This window comes from Oncorhynchus gorbuscha, linkage group LG09 (genome assembly GCF_021184085.1).
Source record: "Oncorhynchus gorbuscha isolate QuinsamMale2020 ecotype Even-year linkage group LG09, OgorEven_v1.0, whole genome shotgun sequence".
In the NCBI taxonomy this organism is placed as follows: Eukaryota; Metazoa; Chordata; class Actinopteri; order Salmoniformes; family Salmonidae; genus Oncorhynchus; species Oncorhynchus gorbuscha.
This window is the reverse complement of record NC_060181.1, coordinates 63,732,739-63,754,623: the sequence shown is the minus strand read 5'-3', so window position 1 is coordinate 63,754,623 and position 21,885 is coordinate 63,732,739. Positions and strand designations below refer to the sequence as shown.

General features: G+C 43.6%; 1 protein-coding gene across 3 annotated transcripts in view; it reads right to left on the bottom strand.

The window, feature by feature from the left end:
- The window catches only part of LOC124043930 (rho GTPase-activating protein 15-like), a 52,960-nt gene that overhangs the window by 3,408 nt on the left and 27,667 nt on the right, over nucleotides 1-21,885 (bottom strand). For 2 of the 3 annotated variants that reach the window (XM_046363088.1, XM_046363087.1), the window contains exons 6-12: nucleotides 21,209-21,307; nucleotides 20,731-20,893; nucleotides 19,508-19,639; nucleotides 17,627-17,723; nucleotides 15,809-15,888; nucleotides 10,105-10,239; nucleotides 2,718-2,823 (exon numbers count right to left, since the gene is read on the bottom strand). In XM_046363088.1, coding sequence (XP_046219044.1) covers nucleotides 2,718-2,823; nucleotides 10,105-10,239; nucleotides 15,809-15,888; nucleotides 17,627-17,723; nucleotides 19,508-19,639; nucleotides 20,731-20,893; nucleotides 21,209-21,307 — 812 coding nt within the window. The remainder of the gene's footprint in view (nucleotides 1-2,717; nucleotides 2,824-10,104; nucleotides 10,240-15,808; nucleotides 15,889-17,626; nucleotides 17,724-19,507; nucleotides 19,640-20,730; nucleotides 20,894-21,208; nucleotides 21,308-21,885) is intronic. The other variant, XM_046363089.1, reaches the window with a different exon arrangement.

Genomic DNA, 21,885 nt, shown 5'->3' with positions numbered 1-21,885 from the left:
GTAATGACTAGTCACCAACACCCTGGCACAGTGTTTCCAAAAAGCCATGGTGGCATACACAGCTCATCAGCAATGTCCATCCTACCCTACCCAGAGAGCTGACCAGAGGGGACTCGTGATTTGATCTGACGAATCATTGATGTCTCCTACATGAGCTGACGTGCACGGCCCAAGATGCCAATGGTAATTAATTAGCATCTAGTTTCTCCAGGCGGGGCATGACAGAAAATGAGAGCTGGACCATGATGGGGTCCCCTCCTTCTTCTCCACCTCCTCCTCCTCCTCCTCCCCTCCTCCTCGCCTGGAAGGCTCCTCCTAATTGGGTCAGGATCACTGACTCCTTCAGGATCATGGGACAGATAATAAATTGAGGTGGGGATGGGAAGAGAGAGAGAGGAAGGGGCAGGGAGCCGGAGGAGGTGGGGACGAGGAGGAGAGGGGATGGGGGGGTGGTCTAAAGCTCGAAGGTTGAAACTATAAGTGTCAGTCTCGTAAAGTGAACAGACAGCGCCCCATTTGAACTAAAAATACCCCATGGGACCAAACATTTGAGTTGAAGTGTTGAAAAGTTTCCAAGCAGCGAGCATCTTCTTGGTGCACTATGGTTAAACAACACTGCATTGGATCATGGCAGTTGAGAGCCAATCATAAGAGCTGTCCTAGACAGACCTATGTCATCCATTCTGGTTCAGCAGCACCCATTGATTTTGATTCCTCTCCTAGCCTCGGCCTCAGCTACCTATCACACCTATAGAGGTTTGTTTTCCACTCTGTAGTAAGGTCAGCAGGAATTGAAAGCCCATGGATTTTTTTTAAGCCCTTGTGGTAAATGGTACCATGAACAGCAGTGACAAAAACACATCCAAAAAGGAGAATAAATAGAATGGCTAAGTGAAGGTACACTTCAGAGAATCTGGTTTCCTTGACCACATCATCACAATGCAAGTACACAGCTCGATATTGAAGCCAGACCCCTATGGATCGGGGGGGAAAGGAACACTGGCTCCACACAGGCAGAGAATGAAGCCACAACAAAGCAGTCAGAAAACTTCATAGACTCCTACATTACTGAAGGCACAGACAACCCAGCCAGGACCGAAATAAAACCGCTCAGTGAAGCCTGGGATCATAAACCACTCTTCCTTCTGGAATAAAAGTTGTTTAATATGGGAGGCAGGGACACATTCACACACTCTGTAATCTCATTTGATATCCTCGATAAGGCAACATGCACCACTGATAAGCGTTTGTCAGCGTAAACTTCGGACTCTCATTCTTTACCTCTAATTGTCTTTATAAGATGTTCCCCCTCTTTTTGTTCACTGGCAATCTCAGAGAATACTTTATACACTGTGCCTGTGCGCCCTCCAATGCTGCTATGCTCTTTTCTTTGGGGGAAAAAAGGCAAATAATAAATGTAAAAAAATCACACATGATCCCAATTTACTGTGGTCTGGTGTGAAATTTAGATTAGGCAAACGCATCTAGCCTATGAGAAATAAAGAGTGGAACTGGAAGTGAACGCGGTATGGAGCGAGACAGAGAGCGAGAAAGAGGGAGAGAGAAATAAGTGAATTAGAGCTAAACCACATCAATAGGTAAGGGTGTGGTAGCCAAAGTCCTGGATCTGGTCCCTAGGGGCCCGTTCTCCTGCCATTCTGTCACATGAGACGTTCTGGCTTGATTATTTGCATGGTGAGAGGGCAGGGAGAAGTCATTTTGTGGTGGGGGCAGACTTGGAGGCACTGCCTGGGATTTACTCTGTCCCCACAATCCCCGCGCAATGAAACCGTGTGAGCAAAACAATGTGTCAGTAACATTACTTCACTCAGTCCATTGATAGTTTTTATGAGGATATTATTCAACACATTCTATTATGCAAAGCTGCATAAAGGAGCTGCAAAGAAGAGCTGAGAAGGACTGAGAAATAGGATAGAAATGCCGCTGAAACCATTCCTTGAACTAGGTGTGTCATTGCTGAAAGAGAGAGGGGGAACGAGAGGTAGAGATAGGAAGATAGAGAGAAAGGAGAGAAAAAGAAAGAGCGAGAGGAGGGAGACAGAAACAGAGAGAAAAAGAAAGAGAGAGATAAAGAGATAGAGATGTTTTGGGGTTATCTCTGCAGGCAATTCTGCATGGGGATATGAATGGGGGATTTGGACTTATTGAGGGACCTGGCATTCGAAAGCAAACAGACAAACACACACACGTCCTCTGCTGTAGCCAAGGGGTATGTTCCAGTTAGGGAGGGGCTCATCAATCTAAAATGAGTCATTTGGCCTCCTGTGTGGGGTGGTAAATATGGAGAAGGGTAAGATGGGATAGAACACCTCTCCTGGGACATGGGTTTAGCCATATGGCCCCTTTAGCCTGGCCAGGACAGTCAGAGTGGACTGGGGCCAGGCAACTTGCACACGCAGGCAGCACTGAGGTCATTTCCCCCTGTCCTACACACATGGGGCCGGGATGCCACGGTCGGGTGGGGGGAAGGGGGATAGGAGGGTCATACGTAACTTTCTCCAGAGCTTGATGTTTTAGTGTGACCTCTCCGTCACCCTTTACTGTACGTTTGACCCTCTGTTGTCACTCTACTTTTTAAAAACACTGGGCTAATAGAAAAAAATGACTACTGTAGTACTATAGCATTCCGAATTCTGGACATTGAATACAACATGTTCCGGCTGTGCTCCAATGACATTAACAGGCTGTCAACTTACTTCTGCAGGTGTCTGAAGAGTACTCTCATGGTGTCCTGGTTGGGTTTAGGGAGCTGAAGTACTAGCTTCTTTATCACCTGCACCTTCTGCTTGCCAGCCTTCGTCTCTGTTCCGAATGAAGATTTGGAGGAATATCGTTAAGTGGCAACACTATAAAGATTGATTATCCAAGTGTAGATGTTTGTCTGATTATTCACATTCAATTCAAGAGTAAGTGAGACTTTACTTAGTTTAAAAAAATGGATGGTCATTATTGTTATTACTGGAAACCATTAGAGCCTTTCTGTTACTGTAACACAACACTTGGCTGACCAATTAGCCATCCCAAGGGAACCTCCCAGTCTCCAATGGGGAGTCAGATGGGCCCTTACCCATAATGCCTTATATAGATGGCAAACTGTTTGGCGACATTGTGTCTGACCTATGACCCTTATAAATTGGTAGCATCCATCATGTTGTGCTAGCTGATGGGTAACACTCTTAAGACTACACCTCCTCTCCTGATACACACTGTTCTGTAAGAGGAATACACCAATGAAATATCTCAAACAATGTGCATGTCTTTCAATTAGACTTTATTTGATTGTAATCAAAACAAATAGAAACCTAACACTATGGTCAGATGAGTTAGATAACCCCAGGGAGAAAATCCTCAATGATTTAGTTCTCATAGGGGCCAGGCCAGGTGGGGACGTCAATACAACCAGACCAGGGACCATGCTCCTTTTCCAACCCTGAATTCCACCCCAAAACAACTTTGCGTGTTATTAATCTGAACAGATGTTTGCTTTCTGTATTGCTACTCCATTTAGGAAGAGTTGGGGAAACACGCGTGTTTATGTATTTGCTGAAGAGGGAGAGAGTGAAAAGTACTAAAACAAGACAAATCCAGTCCTCAATCCCTGATAAATATGACAAGAAACTGCAACACTCAGTAACACATCTATAGTCCAAAAACTGTCCCACCCACTGTGGCACTACAGCCATGCAACACCTCCCATCCATCTGTTGAAACCTGCTACCTGTTTTTTTATATCGACATCCTGCAAAGAGGTGACAATAACCTCATGCTTGTTCTACCCTCCCTGTACTCACTGCTCAGCATCCTTCTCTGACCTCCAGAGGAACCCACAGGTTAGGTTAACACTAATGGCCTAATGGAGTCTACTCAGCTCTGCTTGTTCTCATTACCCCAGGTTGTTAGCAGACAGAGCCGCAGAGCGAGGCGAGGACAATGTTTGGCCCCCTGTCTGTCGTACCGTGGAGGCTCCCCTTGAGCACGGCCAGAGCAGATGTCTGCGTGTACACCGAGCTGGCACAAGCACAGGTGGCAGATGCCCACGTCGGGTGCCAACCCTGCCAGTTGGGCACAGATGGACAAACCCGTTCTGGGAGAGAGAGTAGGGCCCCTGACCTTCTGCTCTAGGTGAGCCTAGCCTGAGCTACGCTCTGCGCCGGCCCGGCAGGATGGAATGTGTGGCAGCTTTCCCTGCCTGGCGGACAGGCTGTCACTCTGAACAGAGTTTTCCTGTTTAGTTTTTGTCCTCAGTATTAACTATGACTGGAAGTTATCACTGAGATTATCTGAAATGACTAGAGATGTCCCACTCTGAAATAGATCAGGCGATATATCTGTTAAGTACAATGCAGAACTGTTTATAAGAGGCACCTGCTGCTACACAACTAATCAATAGTAGGCCTCACCCTAAAATATTTAATCTAGTCTACATTACTGGCACAAAGGACATGATTCATTCATTACTTTGCCGTTGGTGGCTGACATATTGGAGATGCCCCTCAGCTCACCATTGTGGACAGATGGCGAAAACAGTGTCATTAATTTAAAGCAGGCTGAAATGCCCTGTTAGGATTATAGCATCTACATTTGCTGATTCACTCCAATGTACCACACACTGAAACATACAACCTGACCCAAAAGTCACACAGGGTCATATAATATGGCACTGGATGAGCAATGGAACCAGATGAATACGGTTAATACTGCTCTTCACACAACTACTCTAAACCAGAAGATCATTTTCAGCTTTCGTATAAATGAAGTTGTGATTATTTAATTGACTGAGCTGACTTTTGGCAACCATAGCATGCATAGAACATTAAGTGTGGTACCATTTCCTGGAAGACCCTATTTCCTCTTTTTTTTTTTTTTGCAAATCCAATATGGTTATGAATCTGGCATGAAGAGGAGTAAATCCTCTCAATGATGGGAAACATCTCAAGGGATCGAGCGTACCCCACAGAAGACTAAACGAACATTAGTCATGTCAACTTTAGTCCCTGGCTGCAGCATTAGGCAGCTTTTGGGCACCTAGAGGGGATTGAGTGATTTATGAGCTGCTATGACAACAGACCATTACAACTCCCCATCCAGGTCTGTATACAACAACACGAACAAACATGGCTGTGCCAATGAAAATCAATACTGTGTATGGGGTGTAACCCAAGGAATAGTCCTTTGATCCCAAACAAATATTTAAGAATTGCTGATTTGTATAGATTGGAACAAGAAGGTAAATGCCAAACAAATGCATACAAACGTCTTTTTTTGTAGTCTGGAAGCCTACAAGCATTTCCACTGCTCCTTTTATACCTGCTGTAAACTGTGTATGTGACAAATAACATTTGATCTGTTTTGTTTTGAGGTATCAAGTTGGGACAATAAGATTTATGGAATTGTAGACATTTTTGCATTTGTGCAAAGCTACTTTCCCAGTTATTAAACATTCGCAATGTAAATCTTAAAACCCAATGTTAGTCATTTGAGAATGTCAATAGCTGTATATTCATAGAGATTTCTGTGAGAACCAATTACTGTACAATAGCCTCAAGTTTTTCTTCTCTTTTCGATTTCTGATAAGTGTTTCAATCGGTGACACAGTGACTAGATACACATTCAGCATCTAAACCTCTGTGTATATAATCCCATTATAAACGGGGGAAATGTATTTTGTTTCAGGAAATCTAGCTGTACAACCTCATCTCCAGGCTTAGTGTACTGCATGGCTCACTAAAGCCCCGTCAAGGCAAATATTAGCAGAAAGCAAATAATCCTGCAGGTTGTGATTAAGATTTTAAATGGATCCCAATTGTGTGCTTTTGGTTAATGAATAACAAAGTCTTGGAGGATGGTGTCTGTAATTTATTAAACATGAAAAGCTCCTTGATGAAATATAGAAACTAGATATTTTTGCATTTCAAACGATTTGCATGGCCAGCTTACTTGCATGCAAATTTGTTTTTAGAGCGTTATAAAAAGAAATGAACTAATAAGTACCATTGAATGCCCCCATTTCATGAAAAGGTAGTATCTTCAAGTATCTTGATCAAAGGTAAAACTTAATTATGAGGAATTATTATTCTCAAACTGAAACGTTACCTACCAATTTAAGAAGTCTCAGCACAGTAGCACAGAAGTGCAGAATTTCTAGATAGTTTTTTTCCCTAATTTGTTCAATCTTTAATTGCATATTCATGAGAGTGCTTTGCACCACATTCCCCATTACAGAAAATACACAAACATAATTAATACTCATTATGAACACAGGTCCTAAGTTAATAATCCATCTGTGATTATGATGAGTGCCCTGTATGCTCTCAATAAGTCAGAAATAGAAACAAACCAAACAATGTCAAACTAATAGAAACAACTCCTTTCTATGCTACAGGACTTGTAGGGCTCTGGGCTCTCTGCCTTTCTGTGATGTGTGCTTTGTATTTGAGTTAGACTATAGAATGCTATTCATTCCTACTGTAATGGTGATTATCAACTAAACTACGTCAGATCATAAATACGTGCAATTATTCATATGTAAATGATGTGTCTCTTTGAAGCCTGAGAAGTGGTGTGTAACCCAAGATGACCTGGAGATAGCGAGGATATCACCATTATAACCACAAACGCATTTCAAACAGATACCAAACACTATAGAGAAATGTGATTCTCTCTTACGTTTGTCATGTACAGGCATTTTGTCTTCCCTAATCTACAGTATTATCATAAATACTGAACCCACATTGGTAAAGTTATTGCTTAAGTGGGTGAATCAACCAACCCCAACTGAGACACAATAGATTCCCTCGATTCTCTCTGCAGTAATGTTTTTCTGCTGTGTTTCTGTTTCTGTGTCAGTATGGTGAATAAATAAGAGCCATGTATACAACTGTGCTAGCTAGTTAATGAAGAGAAAGTCCCTGGCTTGGTGGAGATGCGGAGGGAGCAGTGTTTAGACTTCTCTCCTCGTCTGTGTGGCCCAGTTACTAACTCACACGACTCCATTTCCATGGTTACTGAGGGCATAGACAAGGACCAAACAACTTGGGAAAATATGCATCTTTTTCTAATTAGCATTTTCGAATTAACAGCCGAAGAATTTTAAGGATGCCAGCCAATCTGAAGTTGTGGGAGCCAAACATTTTAATAAAATCACTTATGTTTAAGAGAGTTCAAATCTTTGTAAATATCAACAGTTAAACACACACATGCATGCATACAGATAGCATCCACTGAGCCATGAACATGTAACATCTTAGTTCTTGTAACCAGCGTAAAAATGTCTCAACCCAAGACTCCGCTCCTCCCCCGAAACATTTACACTTTTACGGCAACACTATCAATGCCGCCACCATCCTCGACAAGACTATAGAAGCAGTGCTCGAGATCAAGCTCAATTCACCAGTGTTTGCATTGATTTGCTTGCGAAACAAAAAGGAGCGTTTGTCTGCGAGACAGGTGGCTGGAGATTCCAGATACCCCTCTCCGATACTGAGGCCCACATGAATAATAGAACGTGGTAAGTTGGTGCCAGGATCACGGCCTGCAAACACAGCTGCTCCTCTCAGCCTTCCAAGAATGAACAGCTCACTTGGAAGGGAGACAGGGAGACAAGGCCTGCATGGACACCACCTGAGGACCTCAGACTGAACAACTCATCAAACCTACGGGGCTGAGAGGGAGGGAGGGGAGGGAAGGGGGCATCTGTTCATACAAAAGTAGAGAGAAAACAAATGAAACAGGAGACCAGAGAGAAAGAAAGAAAGGGAGGTGTCGGACTGAAGATATGATAAGTGTTTGCATTGTGCTTAGGATATTTAGGAGATAAGAATATCATGTCTCCATTATCCGTGGCTGAGAAAATCCTTTCATATGATGTGAATGGACTGGACTACATCCAATGCTACACTCTCCATCATGTTGTAGTACTTGTAAGTCTTTTTGTCCAATGGGACCCACGCGCTTGGCCCATGATTCCGGTAACGACACTGGCCATTCGTAACAACACATGCACACTGGCCATGGTTCCAGTAAGCTGCAACACTGTTGGCTCATGGAACGGTGGTTTCAATTAGAGACCTGGTGATGTGTACTGAAACCTGCCTAATCAGCTCACCTCCCGTCCACACAAGCCACGGACCCATAGGAACTCCCCGTAATGCAACCCCATTACAGGGCCAGCCAGCAATGGGCAACGCGACTCTAATGATGACGACCCATCATCTCCATCACCAGGAGACTCTCTCCCTGTCTCAATGTCCTAAATGGGACATGAAGTTAAACAACTGTGTACTAATAATGTGTTGGCTGCAGATTAGGCCTTGCTCTCATGTTCTGGACAGTTCAACCAGCTCATTATCTTGGACTAGGACTAGGTCGTCTTCAATGACGTGAGGCAGGTGATTGCCATGTGCTGATGCTACATCTTCACAGTCTTGTTTTTCAGTATCTTTGCAATATAAATTAATGGTGTACGTCACCATATGGTCACTAATGCATCTATTTAGCTGCACAACTACATTCACTTAGTGGTGAATCTGTAGTGACTCCACCCCTGGCCGTTTCATCTCTACAGCGGAGCATGGCGTACCAGGTTATCCTAATTACACCTCCTGCTATGAAGGGCTTCCTACACTGCTAATTAGTTGTCTAAACGCTGTCTGAGACTCATCAGCCGTGCACATACTTATCTGATTAACTGGATGTAACCACCTTGAGCGCCAGAGGGGATTCTGGCCTACATTCTGGAGCATGTAAATATTTATTGCCAAATTATAGCACCACCTTGGGATTGTTTTCGCAATCTGTTTCCGGGGGCTTCGAGGGTCTCAGAGAGAATATTTGGGTATGGGATGGGACAGCATTGACAACAGCAGGCACTTTTGTACAAATGACACATATAGAACAAATGAAAAAAATAAATAAGGGGTAGAAGAAAAAGCATTATTCAATATAATTTCCTTATGTTTCATCCATGGAGCTCAGGAGAGAGCTGATGCTCCCTGTATTCCAACCCTGAGGTGGGGTTACAGGGCCCAGGTAGCATTTCAACACAAGTACACAACCTTTAACAGTATTGTTTACACAAGGTTAACACTGGCGTCAGTAGGACGGCGGCTAGGGTGGGAGCCGGAACAATGGCATGATGGGGGTTAATGTGTGGTGGGGTGTGTGTGTGTGTGTGTGGTGAAGTAGAGTGGAAGTACGTCGACACATGACTGTGTCAGATCTGATCTTGTGTTAGCTTCTGTCTGGACTGCCAGCCCTGGCTGTCGTGACCTTTGACCTGTGGAATTCCCCCCACTAACCACCAGGGGATGTCAGGGGTGCGAGAGAGAGGTGACCCACCTCACAGTTCGACAGCGACCTCTTTTGACTGGACAGATCGAGAGAGGCAGAGGACTCTGCAACCTTTTTGAGACCACCTGGTGTAAGTGGAGTCAACGATACAGTACATTGTACATGAAGCACAGAAAGAAATCCTGTACATACTGTGTAGATCTATCTGAATGTTTGAAGAGTTTACTCACCGCCTCCAAATGCAACCTAAAGTTCTAACTCTGAGGTTGTTCTCCTCTGGGCCCATACATACTGTATGTGCCAAGTGACCATGTGGAAAGATGGCTATTGATTTCACCCCTGTTGCTTAGCAGAGAGTGGAGTATCAACTTAGCATACTGTACCACAGCTCAATCCTCAGTGGTCTTTCTCTCTCTCAGCCTCTCTGAATGAAAAATCGTTTAGTGTTTAAGTGAGCTGCCTCGAGGACAACGTTTCTAGAGGCAAATAAAAGCGCATGGAGTACAGTATAAACAGGATTAATGCTAACACACCACAGGGCCTGATGCATATGTTACTATGTAAAACCCAGGCAAGCCTGCCTATTTCACTGGTAGAATAGCAAACGTTACACAGTTCTGACACAAACCGTTATTAATCTGGATCTGGAGAATTTCATTGCATTCCATATGTTCAGTCTTCTTGACCTCAAAATGAAAGTGACTGAAATCTGACTGCAAGCGCAAGCTTTGCAAATATGCTGACACAAACTAATGTGCTGATGACAACAGCAAAACATCTAGGCTGTATACTCACTGATGGCCTCCACAAACAGCTCAAATAATGGGAAGGGAAACAGGGGCTCTGGCAGCTCCCGGAAAAACATCTTGAGTGCCCCGGTGACGACGTGGATGTCCTCCCATTGGCTGTCGTCCAGGTTAAACTCCTCCTCTGGGACAACACCAGGAAGAGAGGGGGCAAGAGAGAGGGGGGAAGAGGGGGAAGATTCGGAGAGAGGTGGGAGTGGGAAACAGAGAAAGAGAAGGAACAGGAGTAGTGAGAGAGAAAGAGGGAGTGAGAGAGAAAAAGAACAGGAGAGGGAATAGAGAGGGAACAACAAAGCTTTAATTGGGAGAATTTGCAAAGGCTAATTACTATGCTAATGTTTACCTGCTAACAGCGGAGCTCGCTAACATGCTCCCAGCTACCCAGAGGTCTGATGAAGCCACATGTGTTGGATTGGGTTTCTGTTCTAGACTGACATATACCCTCTGTTGAAATCAGTTAGTTCTGATAGGGCTGAGAATAGAGAAAACCCCCGGTAGTGACAGAGACAGGCCATCAGGTGACGAAGTGATTCAGAGGCACCAGGCTCAATATGCCACAGGAGGAGTGCAGGATGATCCAAAGCCAAGATGACAGGCCTGGAGGTCTGAAGACAGTGGAATGGTACAGCACAAAGTCATATTATGCTGTATGTTGAAACTGGAAATCAGCAATCGTTCGTTTCAGACAACCCTGTTACATGATAATAGGAATATAGTGCCATGGGAACTTCTGAATCATTTTCATAGAGATAATTATCTTAGAGAGATTTTATCCATGCTTTGAAATTAGAGTAATGTATTTGGCATGTCAAGATGATCTTAGATCTTCCCTTCCATCCTAGGCCAACCAAAAACAAAGGCAATGTGTTGGAAAGCCAGTCATAGAGAATTACATAAAGCCAGAAGGGTATTTCTTTCTTTTTTTCTGCACAGTTTTAGGTACTCCCTAGAAAAAAGTCCAGACTTTCAATTAGCCAGCCTCTCCAGTGTGTGCACTTGACACATCTGAGCTGATTGCTAATCAGCCCATAGTTTCCTTGTTTGTATTGAATCCTGGTACAAAACCCACTCAGGGAAACTGAACCTGCTGCGTTCTATGGTCCTGAAGGACATAGTAGCCTACTACATGGTCAATGTTTTCAACCCACGCTCACTTGAGATTGTACTGTACTGGCTCTCTATAACTATGGGGGTTGGGAGCACATTCAGGATAAATGGAATGTGTGGGACAGAATGTAGGCACATGGTGTCATGGTGTCAGAATGCTTGGAATGTGCAAAATGTTGATGATGTCACTCTCCCCTCAGTCTCCCGCATCACAAACCACTTCTTTAATCTCTAGGACTGCAGGGCACAGTAACAAATAATGGTGTCTCTAAATAAAAAGAAGGTTGCTAGCTACCTCAAGACAGAGAAATACGTTCCAGAGTGATAAATTAGGCTAAAGGTCAACCAGTCTATTCTTTATTCTCAGAGCCTGGACAACAACAAACGTTCTCTTGTTGGTTTGCTGGAGAAATGCCCCAGGAGTCCTTTACAGGAAACATTGGATAATTCAGATGAAGTACGTAGACGTGTTTCACTGGAGGCCCAGATCTGACTTGAATTCTCATGAGGGATGCTTTATCCTTCCTTTATCTCTGAAAGATCCCATTCTTAAGGTATTCATCAATCATTTTTTATTTGCCAAAGAATGCCTTGTGATCCGTTACTCATTCACCATCAATAGGTCTCTACAGTTATTCATAATTAAGTAGAGTTACTCAGTAACTACCCAGAATCATCCATGATTATTAAAGATGGCGCCAGAGAGGATGGCTGCTGTTTAATTTGCTCTTAACCAACCGTGCAATTTTGTTAGTTTTTTTGAATTGTTTCTTTCTTATTTTGTACATAATGTTGCTACATAATCTCTTATAACCGAATATAGCTTCTGGACATCAGAACAGCGATTACCCACTTCGAATTGGACAAAGAATGTTTCTTAAATGAGTCAGATGGGAAGGATATACTCCAAACACCTGAAAAGGCTCTCATCCTGTCATTCGCTGGAAAAAGAAACTGAGATTTTGCGGAAAGAGATCGGGGTGCCTTGTGAGGATCAGGTGACAAGTGGATAATCTGCCATTCAATCATTGGAAAATAAATTAGATAAACTGAAAGCATGTATATCCTACCAACGGGACATTAAAAACGGTAATATTCTATGTTTCACTGATTCGTGGCTGAACGATGACATTAATAACATACAGCTGACGGGTTATGCACTATCGGCAGGATAGAACAACAGCTTCTGGTAAGACACAGGGTGGGGACCTATGTACATTTGTAAACAACAGCTAGCGCACGATATCTAAGGAAGTCTCAAGGTTTTGCTTGCCTGAGGTAGAGTATCTCATGATAAGCTGTAGACTACACTATCTACCGAGAAAGTTTTCATCTGTATTAAACGTAGCTGTCTACATACCACCACAGACCGATGCTGGCACTAAACCCGCACTCAATGAGCTGTATACCGCCATAAGCAAACATGAAAATGCTCATCCAGAGGCGGAGCTCCTAGTGGCCGGTGACTTTAATGCAGGGACACATATCAGTTTTGATATAAGGACGTTAAATGTGCAACCAGAGGGGACAAAAACTCTAGACCACCTTTACTCCACACACAGAGACGCGTACAAAGCTCTCCCTCGCCCTCCATTTGGCAACTCTGACCCTAATTCTAAAATGATATCCTGATTCCTGCTTACAAGCAGAAATTAAAGCAGGAAGCACCAGTGAATCGGTCTATAAAAAGCGGTCAGATGAAGCAGATGCTAAACTACAGAACTGTTTTGCTAGCACAGACTGGAACATGTTCCGGGATTCTTCCAATGGCATTGAGGAGTGCATCACATCAGTCATTCGCTTCATCAATAAGTGCATCAATGACGTCATCCCCACAGTGACTGTACGTACATACCCCAACCAGAAGCCATGGATTACAGGCATTCGAACTGAGCTAAAGGGTAGACCTGCTGCTTTCAATTAGTGGGACCCAATTAGTGGGAATTAGTGGGACTTAGTGGAAGCTTATAAGAAATCCCGCTATTCCCTCCGCAAAACCATGAAACAGGCAAGCGTCAATACAGGACTAAGATCGAATCATACTACACCGGCTCTGGCATACAGACTACAAAGGGATGCACAGCCGAGAGCTGCCCAGTGACACGAGCCTACAAGATGAGCTAAATAACTTCTGTGTTCGCTTCGAGGCAAGTAACACTGAAACATGCATGAGAGCATCAGCTGTTCCGGACGACTGTGTGATCACGCTCTTCACAGCCGATGTGAGAAAAACCTTTAAACAGGTCAACATTCACAAGGCTGCAGGGCCAGACGGATTACCAGGACATGTACTCCAAGCATGCACTGACCAACTGGCAAGTGTCTTCACTGACATTTTCAACCTTTCCATGTCTGAGTCTGTAATACCAACATGCTTCAAGAAGACCACCATAGTTCCTGTGCCCAAGAACACTAAGGTAACCTGCCTAAATGACTACCGACCCATGGCACTCGCGTCTGTAGCCATGAAATGCTTTGAAAGGGTGGTCATGGCTCACATCAACACCATTATCCCAGAAACCTTAGACCCATTCCAATTTGCATACCGCCCCAACAGATCCACAGATGATGCAATATCTATTGAACTCCACACTGCTCCTTCACACCTGGACAAAAGGAACAACTATGTGAGAATGCTATTCATTGACTACAACTCAGCATTCAACACCATAGTACCCTCAAAGCTCATCACTAAGCTAAGGACCCTAGGACTAAACACCTCCCTATGCAACTAGATCTTGGACTTCCTGACGGGCCGACCCCAAGTGGTAAGGTTAGGTAACAACACATCCACCTCACCGCATCGCAGTGCTAGCTCTGCCACCAGAGATTCTGGGTTCGAGCCCAGGCTCTGCCGCAGCCGGCCGCGACCGGGAGGCTTATGGGGCGACGCACAATTGGCCCAGCGTCGTCTGGGTTAGGGAGGGTTTGGCCGGCAGGGATATCCTTGTCTCATTGTGCACAAGCGACTCCTGTGGCGGGCCAGGCACAGTGCATGCTGACCAGGTCAGTGCATGCTCTAGGTGTACAGTGTTTCCTCCGACACATTGGTGCGGCTGGCTTCCGGGTTGGATGTGCGGTGTGTCAAGAAGCAGTGCGGCTTGGTTGGGTTGTGTTTGCATGGCTCTTTCTCGCATGGCTCTCTCGCATGGCTCTCGACCTTCGCCTCTCCCGAGCCTGTACGGGAGTTGCAGCGATGAGACAAGACAGTAACTACTACCAATTGGATACCACAAAATTGGGGAGAAAAAGGGGGTAACAATAATATATATATTTTTTAAACAACACATCCAGCACGCTGATCGTCAACACGGGGTCCCCTCAGGGGTGCATTCTCAGTCCAGTCCCTTCCTGTACTCCCTGTTCTCTCGTGACTGCACTGACAGGCACGACTCCAACACCATCATTAAGTTTGCCAATGACACAACTGTGGTAGGCCTGATCACCAACAACAATGAGACAGCCTATTGGGAGGAGGTCAGAGATGTGATCAAGAGAAAGGAGATGATTGTGGACTATAGGACAAGGAGGACTGAACTCGCCCCCATTCTCATCAATGGGGCTGTAGTGGAGCAGGTTGAGAGCTTCAAGTTCCTTGGCGTCCACATCACCAACAAAATAACATGGTCCAAACTCACCAAGACAGTCGTGAAGAGGGCACAGCAAAGCTATTCCCCCTCAGGAGCCAAAAATATTTGGCATGGGTACTCAGATTCTCAAAAGGTTTTTACAGCTGCACCATCGAGAGCATTCTGACAGGTTTTATCACTGCATGGGATGGCAACTGCTCGGCCTCTGACCACAAGGCACTACAGAGGGTAGTGCGTACGGCCCAGTACATCATTTGGGCCAGGCTTCCTGCCATCCAGGAACTCTTTACCAGGTGATGTCAGAGGAAGGCCCTAAAAATTCCCAAAGACTCCAGCCACCCTAGTCATAGACTGTTATCTCTGCTACCGCACAGCAAGCTGTACTGGAGTGCCAAGTCTATGTCCAAGAGGCTTCTAAACAGCTTCTACCCCCAAACCATAAGACTCCTGAACATCTGAACATCTAATCAAATGGCTCCCCAGACTATTTGCAATGCCCCCCTCCCCCCTTTTACGCTGCTGCTACTCTCTGTTATTATCTATGCATAGTCACTTTAATAATAACTATACGTACATATTACCTCAATTACCTTGACACTGGGGCCCCCGCACATTGACTGTACCGGTACCCCCTGTATATAGCCCCGTTATTGTTATTTACAGCTGGTCTTTCATTATTTGTTTTTCTTACTTTTCTAAAGGTATTTTCTTAAAACTGCATTGTTGGTTAATGGCTTGTAAGTAAGCATTTCACTGTCAAGTCTACACCTGTTGCATTCGGCGCATGTGACAAATACAATTTGATTTGATTTCAACAGAACACACTGTCTTAGTTGTATCCATTGTATCACAAAGAAACATCCCTAATTGAACCCTATTCGAATCGTGTTGTGTTCATTATATGATATCCAGTAGAAACTGAACTGTATGAAGTCAAGTACTGTCACAAACACTATAACACAGTCAATCACAAGTGAATTAAATGACAGAACATACCTTGGTCAACCAAGAATCGTAACTTCTGGATGGTGGCTAGATTACCACTCACTCTGTAGATGCCATCAGCCTCTAAACCTGGTGGATACAAGTTAGACATTAAACACAAGCAAATTTGATTTGGACTTATATGACCATAAATGACACATTTAGATACAATTCCTGGGTTTTACAATAGACAATGTGTACATTCATTGCAGTGGAATGGATAGTTGACATCTTGCCTAAATAGGGGCTTGGACTTGGACAACATACGGCTCTATTTCACTGTGACATTTTGAGCATTACTTTGATTATAGAGTCTGACTGCCATTTTCTTTTGCATCCAAGCACAGGAGACCAGCCTGCCAAACCAGCTCAACAGCATTTGATAGATTGTCATGCTTTCATTGTACATACTCTTAAAAACAAGCCATTTACAAAATACATACATTAAAAAGTGAACAGTATTTAAATACACAAGGCTGGAGGCTTAAAAGTTGAAATACAGACTAGGCTACAGATTGTAATGCTAAATATTTGAGTCACACTGTTGTCAGTGCAAACTAACACTGCCACTGCATAGAGGTAGCTGGGGCGACACTTTCCTCTGGCCCTTTCTATCAATTGCTCTAATGAATGTCCGTCCACATTCCCGAGCATTTGACAGTGGCACGCTATGTACTGTACGATACCGCTGTCACTGGTGGGGTAACTTGAGGATATGGTTGACTTGAAAAGTAAAGAAGACGTACGTTTCATTCTTTGCAAGGCATTCTTGTATAACGTCCTGGCTATTTTCTGCAGCTCAAGTGTTAAGATGTCCAGAGGAATTTCACCCCAGTGTTTGGCCCTTTGTTTACATAGAAAGCAGTCAGAAGTTGTTTGTTTGTTCTTTCCCTGCTGTGTCCAGAGCCCAGCCAATGGCCTCCCAAATGTTGTTTGTGTGTGTGTGTGTGTGTGTGTGTGTGTGTGTGTGTGTGTGTGTGTGTGTGTGTGTGTGTGTGTGTGTGTGTGTGTGTGTGTGTGTGTGTGTGTGTGTGTGTGTGTGTGTGTGTGTGTGTGTGTGTGTGTGTGTGTGTGTGTGTGTATGTGTGCGAGTGAGTGAGTGCGTGCGTGTCTAAAGGTTTATTTTCTAACACACTAAAGTCCATCGTGTATCAAGAAATGCAACAGACCTTTAGATCATAATCATTACAGTTAAAAGACGCTCTTAATCATTATTATTTTCTCAGCGTGTTTATCGGGCCACAGCAATTTTACCCCCAGATAACTAATAGTCCTGAACAAATGTTCAGCCAAAACCACAAACGGAACCCATTACACAAACACATAATTCAGTCTCAATTTCAGCGCGTTATAAACAGTCTGAAGTAGACTCGGAATTGGACGCGGACCAGGAGTGAGTGATTTGGGATGCCGAAGAGCATTTTCCTCAGGGTTCAGCGCCTTTGCCTGGCCAGCTATGTGACGGAGCCTGGGAAACTACCGATCACACACATTGTGTGAGAACACTACGAGTCAATGACCGGTATACACGTCTTATAAAACAGGCACTCTCAACTATAGGTCTTTTCATATTCACTCTCAAATGTCAAAACAGAGGGGGAAGTGTAAACAGTGGTGAAATGCTGAAGCAGCTACTGTAACTGTATGAGATGAAGCATCACTGAGGTGGACAGGCCGACTCGCCAGGGTCAGGGTGTGGAGAAAGGTCAAACTCCCAAATACAGGAGGACAATACAGTACATACTTCCCCCACACATCTTATCCATTGTTGATTTATTTCCCATAAACAAAGTATTAATTAAAAATAACAATTTTAGTAAAAGCGCATACCTCTTTTCGACGGCCTCCACACACTGCCTGACAAACTTTGGCACAGTGGTCCCTTCCCGCTCGCAAAGTGCCAACAAGTGACATCCAAACACTCGATCTGTGAGGAAAAAAAAGACATGATTTGTTCAAGTAAAAAAATCAATTTCCCAGAACTACTGAACTAGAGACAGTGTAAAAATATAGATATTAGCAGTAATCACCAGATATTGCATTTAATTGCATCAAAAGTCCTCAAACGTGGAATGTGTTGAAATGTCTGTTTTCAGATCTCAGGAATTTTGGTGGAACGGTAAAAGGTCTGTTTAATAAGTCATTCCATTCACGCTTGAAAAATCTCATTAATACTGTCCATTGATCATCATCATCATTATGTGGAGGGATAGGTAATTATTTCATAGCATGAGTAGTAACACTCATCGCTCTTGACTCATACTGCCCTGCTTTCCTCTGATGGCTGTTTCCAGAACAGTGCTACTAACAGTAGGCTACATGGATTCCACGGCCACATTGGTAAAGGATAAACAATCTAATGTTTAATCACACACTTAGCATTTTATCGCTAACATTTTTTCCCATGAACCCTGAGAATCCCAGGCCGCTTTGCTCCAATCAGAGGAAGAGGGGGGCCACATTTTCTTGCCTTATATGAACATTCCCATTGCTTCATTACTCTACTTTTGTCCATTTAAATGTACTAAGGCGTCCCTCATTTAACCTGTCCTTACTGGCAATAAACTCAGGCTTCTGTGGTCACTAACTCTGGTCAGTTAATCTCTAGTAGATGCCCTATAGGGCTAGCAAAAGCTAGGGTTAGCAAAGCATACCTCATCAATCATAGACTGGAATTCAAACTGACTGTGCACAGAGGTACACTTTCTCACTCATCAACTGGCTTATGTTACATTATCGGGACTCTTGAACAGTGCTGTCTCTCTAGCACTGTGCAACATCAAAGATCGCCCTCTCTTGTTTATACACTGGAGGGAAGTGTGCACCAAATACATAAATGACTGCAAGCGCGGCACCTTTGCATACAAAATGCACTTCCCAGTGCTCGGCAGATAAGCAAGAGAAAAGACGAGGGAGAGGGGAAGGGGGGGCAGAGAAATGGAGCAAAATTACCCCTCCTAAAGGAATTCAAATAACCCTCGCGTTGCATGGATTTAATTTGCATTCTGAAGTACGATAGGAAAGGGGGAGGGGGGGAGGGGGACCTGATTTGAGGAAGCACACTCTCTGAAGTGGCTTGCCCACCAGCCCTGCCAAATAGGACAGTCTGGAGGCCACCTGCCCCACTCCTTAATCCAGAAGTATTTCATTTATTCCGTCAATAACGTCCTCTCCCTTTGATCTAGCGTTTGTCCCGTGGACACAACATTAAAGGGTCTCCTTGAAGCTGGGGGAAATTCCAAATACCGTTACCTTCTTCTAAGGATTGCAAATGTGCTTAAATATGCCCTTTAATGGTGTATTTTCCTTCAACCGTGAGCTCAATAAATTAGTTCCCCCTTAGAGGAATGGATTCTGTGGTTGCCGGTTGGATTGGCATGGTTTGTTCAAGTAAAATGCATTCAGTTTAATTTTATCAATCACTGTTGTTCTGTGACTCCTAATAAACGTGGAAAGACCTTTTCAAATCAGTATAATAACTCATTATCATCACTAGTTATTCTATATTTACAATCAATTATAAAATAAATTGTGACATCTGGGAATATACACACAGTTAACTCTCTTTTTTCTTATTGGAAGGGGCTGTCATAGAAAAAGATGACAAAATGTACAACACATTTTGAACGATTTGTGTTCTTCACAACATGTGAGGTGTGCTGGAAAATAACACACTGATACTGGTACATTTAAAACAGAATACTGTGATACCTTTGATGATGCCCTTCTCCTGTAGAGTCTTCATAGAAGGCCGCCTTGAGATGAACTTTTTGAGTCTGTTCTTCACCCCAATCTTATCAGCACTGTCCGACACGCTGTAGGTGAGCTTGGAAGACTTGAAAACTTGTCAGGAACACACAGACACACGGTTAAAATATGCCTTTACAATGTTCAGCCAGTAAAGTGGAGGTGGATAGCATGGTTCCCCTCATCTCTCTACCTGACCCTCGCTCTTCCTCTCTCTCTCTCTCTCTCTCTCGTTAGAGTCCCAGTGTTATTTATTAATTAGGCATCCTTCCAGGGGTCTCTCCCATGGCTGTCTTTTTATATTATTCATTCCAATTGAACTTCTCCATGTCTAGAGGAATTCCCTGTCGTTTTTTTAAAGTCCGGGTGCTGCTTGTCATTCTAATAAAAACGAACACTGCTCCTCCCAAATGAATCAAATGACCTATTTTTGTCTACGGACTAGCTTTGCAATAAAAGAAACAAGTTGAATATATTTATTATATTACAGTTGGGTTAGACAGAGTTGCAAAGCAAATACTATTGTTGTCAGGCGATTGTATATCATTTCCTGAAAACATACAGTAGGACCTCCAGTTGGTGTAAAGTACGGTCTTTTTCATGGCCATAAATTCACATGAACATAGCCAGAATCATACCCACAATGAAAGGTTCAAGCAGCTGGATGTAAGAGACTGGATCTTGGCCTCTATGTCCCTGGCCCCTAATTAGAGATTTTAATATGCTCATCCAACATCAATATATTCGTCTCGCAGCGCTTAAGGTGATGAGATTGATTTGAACCAATGACAGGGATTAACATAATTGCTGCCTGACATACGGTGACATAATGTTAATTAGCATGTTCTTGTGTCATGTTCCTACAAGAGCCATAATTGAAATCAACAGTCCCACACACATTTTGGGCATATAAAAAGAAAACACAAAAAAGTGCCACTAAAAATCAGGAAAGCTGTCAGACCTTATCACGTCGGTGGGTAAGGGAAACGAGCACACATACATTATGCAAATGTATGAGCAACCATTTCCCTGGAAAAGTTGTGTTTTGAGCAATTAAATCCCCACAGTGGCACAGATAAGAGACGACTTTTAATCAGCATACCTCCGAGTTCCAGCTTGTACTAACACGTCAATAAGTGTTTTGATTAGCAACTGTAGTAGAACTATAGTCGTTGGAGACAACTTACTGAGTGAGCGTCTGTGTTCAGGTTCCTTTGTGCAGGGGGAATCAGGTGCAGGTTTTGGCAGTGACAGTGTCTTGCTAGGCAACCCATGTCTGGGTAGGTACTCTGTGCTGTTTGCTCTCTGTATGCCAGGCTTGCCAGAGGCCTGTCCTCCAGCTCCTTTAGACTACATCAGAGAGGAGGTTACAACCTTTCAGAGTCCAAAGGTAACTGGTTGCATACAGTAACTCATTATTAACAGTCATTATTCAGTAAAGCAGGTCTATGCGATTATCTGCACTACGTGGAACATACAATTATATGTTTGACCTGATATATAGTCAATGATCTATGGAATTGTCTTGCTTTCATTTTGAGAAGCATGTTATGACTAAGCAATATTCTGAATGATTTTGTCATCATTTCAATATCCAAAATCATAAACACTTCAGAAATGTTGAACTTCAGATACACCGTCTGTACGAAACAGGAAACTGCTTACCAAGTTGTCAGCTGTGCTTTTAATAGCATCATGCCATTTACATATTGTGGGGTAATTGTCAGCCTGGAGAAGGAACTCACTGCCAGAGCTGGTTGTTATCTGGAACAGAGAATGCTCAAATTGACCTCAATAAAGGTACAACAACAAACAGGCCTTTACCTAATGCATTCCCATGAAGCGGGGTATAATACATACCGAATAGCAAAGGTTAGAATTCATAATACAATCAATATTTACATGTTCTTGTCATTTTAATGACACCTACTGATCCACATGAGTTTATAAGACTATGCTCACTCCAGCATCAGCAGACTTTGTACTTGATACTCATTCCCTTGGTCTATTGAGTCTTTTCCGCTATGTGCCTGTTAATATGTGTGCTCTCTGTGTTTGACAAGAAGCTCACGTTGTGCAGGGTGTGTGTGTGTGTGTGTGTGTGTGTGTGTGTGTGTGTGTGTGTGTGTGTGTGTGTGTGTGTGTGTGTGTGTGTGTGTGTGTGTGTGTGTGTGTGTGTGTGTGTGTGTGTGTGTGTGTGTGTGTGTGTGTGTGTGTGTGTGTGTGTGTGTGTGTGTGTGTGTGTGTGTGTGTGTGTGTGTGTGCCATAAGAAGAGACAAATGCAGACTGTATTCTCAGAGGGGAAAACATAATTAGTGTGATACTTGTCATCTTAATATCA